This window comes from Acanthisitta chloris, unplaced genomic scaffold (assembly GCF_000695815.1).
Source record: "Acanthisitta chloris isolate BGI_N310 unplaced genomic scaffold, ASM69581v1 scaffold2440, whole genome shotgun sequence".
Classification (NCBI taxonomy): domain Eukaryota; kingdom Metazoa; phylum Chordata; class Aves; order Passeriformes; family Acanthisittidae; genus Acanthisitta; species Acanthisitta chloris.
This window is the reverse complement of record NW_008649740.1, coordinates 17,765-20,724: the sequence shown is the minus strand read 5'-3', so window position 1 is coordinate 20,724 and position 2,960 is coordinate 17,765. Positions and strand designations below refer to the sequence as shown.

The 2,960-nt window shown below is 45.5% G+C and overlaps 1 protein-coding gene across 1 annotated transcript in view; it reads right to left on the bottom strand.

Moving 5' to 3' along the window:
• Positions 1-2,960, bottom strand: part of LOC103811501 (vang-like protein 1) — a 32,128-nt gene that overhangs the window by 19,318 nt on the left and 9,850 nt on the right. Inside the window, exon 5 of the mRNA XM_009084516.1 lies at positions 905-922. Coding sequence (XP_009082764.1) covers positions 905-922 — 18 coding nt within the window. The remainder of the gene's footprint in view (positions 1-904; positions 923-2,960) is intronic.

Genomic DNA, 2,960 nt, shown 5'->3' with positions numbered 1-2,960 from the left:
ATTCCTGGAGCCTGCTGTTCACTTCTGTCACAATCAACCACCCTCTTAATGAGGTGCTGCTCTGACCCAAGTAACAAGTCCTAGCTGAACTCTGCTGGCAGCACACCCCATGCACCACCAAACAGACCCTTGTAAAACAAAACAAGGCACCATTCCCATAACTCATCTGGAACATCAAAGGAGACTGTTCCTTACTCAGGAGGGAACAGCACACTTTTTTTTTTCAGAGGCTACTGAAAAATTCCCTTCTTCAATTCCACGGGTACCCTCACGACAAGAGCAATCAGGAGGCAAGGCAGCAGACACAGACAGGGGGTGAAAGGTATGGCCTATGACTAAAAATGGTTAAGAATGTGGTTGGAAGTCTTTTCCCATTAAGTCATTATTAGTTCATCCATAAATCACACCTTCCTTCCCTACTTCATGGCCACTCCACTGCATGGGGTGTTTGAAAGGTGCTAATGCTCAACCACCCATGGCACACAACTGTGAACAAGAGAGTTCTGCAAGCTCAGGAATGGGAGCCAGGATTAGTAGCCCAGCTGTGGAGATGATGATTTGCAAAAAGGTGGTTGTAAACAGCCAGTTATGTCAAGTGCTGCTGAAGACATTGGCTTGGAGGTCACAAGTCTGACACCTCTCAGTCAGTGCTAAAGAAGCTGCTCTGGAGCAGACCCCTCAGTTTCCTCATGAGCTTCACACTTGCAGATGCAATTAACACCCATTTAGCCAGCTATCCCAGGACTTCCAGGGCGGAGAGATTAATCAATGCTGGTGCTTATCACGTTTGGTGATGGGCAGGAGACACACAAATGTGCATGAGGAGGCCTTATTCAGATTTCAGGACAGAGCAAATGTATTCAGGAACAAGGCTAACTTCACACAGGCTGAAGGCTCCAGCAACAGAGCTGCTCTACAAAGTCTGTGGAACATGCTGTTCCAGTAAGCTCCTGTAATCAAGGCAGCAGGACAGTTAATAAGATGTTTAGCTACAGAACAAGGTTAAAACTCATCGGCTCAATCTCATCAGTGTGTACCATTATGGAAGATGGCAAGGGCTGAAGAAACCTCAAGGAGAAAGGAGGGTCAGTGTAATTCCCCTAGTCCCTGGGAACACATGCCAAGCAAACTGCACACAGGGCAGAAGGGCAAGTGTACAAGCCCAGAGTACCTCCAGCAGGATTTAACTGGGCAGGTACAGCACTGCACGAGTGAGTGTGCATCAATGCTTGTTCTGCACTCCCACTTCTGACTGCCCTACTGGAAACAGAAACATCCCACAAGTGTCCGTATGGAATCAGTCACCCTATGAATAACCAATGCACACATTATAAAGTTCCTTCACCAGCAAGCAGCAAGATTTCAGCAGCTCTTGCCTCAGGGAAGAGATCCAGCTGCCTAAACTTATGGTTAAACTGATACATTTCACCATGCTCAAAACAGAAATTAAGAGGTCTATATTCCATGGAAGGTTTCCTTTTGAGAAGCAAGAAGATTTTAGGACAGCTAAGTTTTGACCCAACTCCAGGCAAGAGCACTCTGTACAGTTCAGATGTTGACCATGTGGTCTTCATTAGAAAAAATTCACCCTTGGTATGGGGAGGCATATTTGAGCAACAAGACCAGATGTGCAAGGCTTACAAATGTAGGCTGGAGTATGGAAAAGCTTATTCCCATTCCTTAGCCCTCCACACACTCCCTCACTAATGAACAAAGTTCCAGTGGCACCAAGGAACACCGACAAGAGTGCACTCATCAGATTAGATCAGTAAATACTGACAGTCTAGAGAGCAGTTTTATAAGCAACAGGTTCAACAAATACAATCCCAAACAGCTGGGTAAAAAGTGTCATCATCTTCCACCACACAATTCTGTTTCAGCTCTGGTCTGTATTAAAGGTAAGGGCTCACACGCCACCCAAAACACAGCTACTCTCCTGCCTCCAGTTCAGCTGGAAAACAGGCTGAATGCTCAAGCACACTTTTACCACACAGAACTGCTGTATTTCTGAATACGCAGCTACTTTGTTTAAACAGACAGAGAATATTGACCAGCTCACAGCCATCTGCAAAAGCTGTACCCCAGTTTCAAAGGCCTACTGAGGCTTCCCCACCAGCTTCCCAACCAGCTGGTTCACAAACGCAAGCCCATGCCAGAAAGGACAGTGTCCCTTGTTTCTCTGGGACTGAGTTCATTTTCTTCTAGTACACTGATGTTTTGGTTGTTGCTAAGTAGTGCTTACTCTAAGTCAAGGACACTTCAGTTTCCCATGCTCTGCTAGTCAGTGAGGAGTTGCACAAGAAGCTGGGAGGGAACATAGCCAGGACAGCTGACCTGAACTGGCCAAAGGGATACCACAGAACATCAGTCGGGGGGGATATAGCCAGGAGACACTAATCACTGCCCGAGAGCAGGCTGGGCATCAGTCAGGGGATGGAGAGCAACTGTATTGTGCATCACCTGCCTTTCTTGGGTTTTAGTATTCCTTTCTCTTTCTCTCCCCTCTTCATTACAACTATTATTATTGTTATTATAACTAGTATTATATATTACATTAAATTATTAAACAGTTCTTATGTCAACCCATAAGTTTTACCTTTCCTGATTCTCTTTCCCATTGTATGGAGTGAGGTGAAGGGGAGTAAGTGAGTGGCAGCATGGTACTTAGTTAGTAGCTGGGTTCAAACCATGACAGAAAAGCAGACTGAAGCTCTCAATACTTTATACAGCCCCATACAAGACAAACTATCACAGCCTTGCTCCTCATATCCCTGTTGCAAGGATGAGCAAAAGGGAGAGTTGGAAAAAAAAAAAGAGTGGGATAAGGACCCGCTCTCAGACATGTCCAGCCTCAGAAAACTAAGACTACACTGCAGCCCAACATCCAGTCTATGTGTAAGATCAGTAATTACCACATGTGTTACAAGCCATTCATTTTCTTGAGCTGTCTAGCAAAAGTC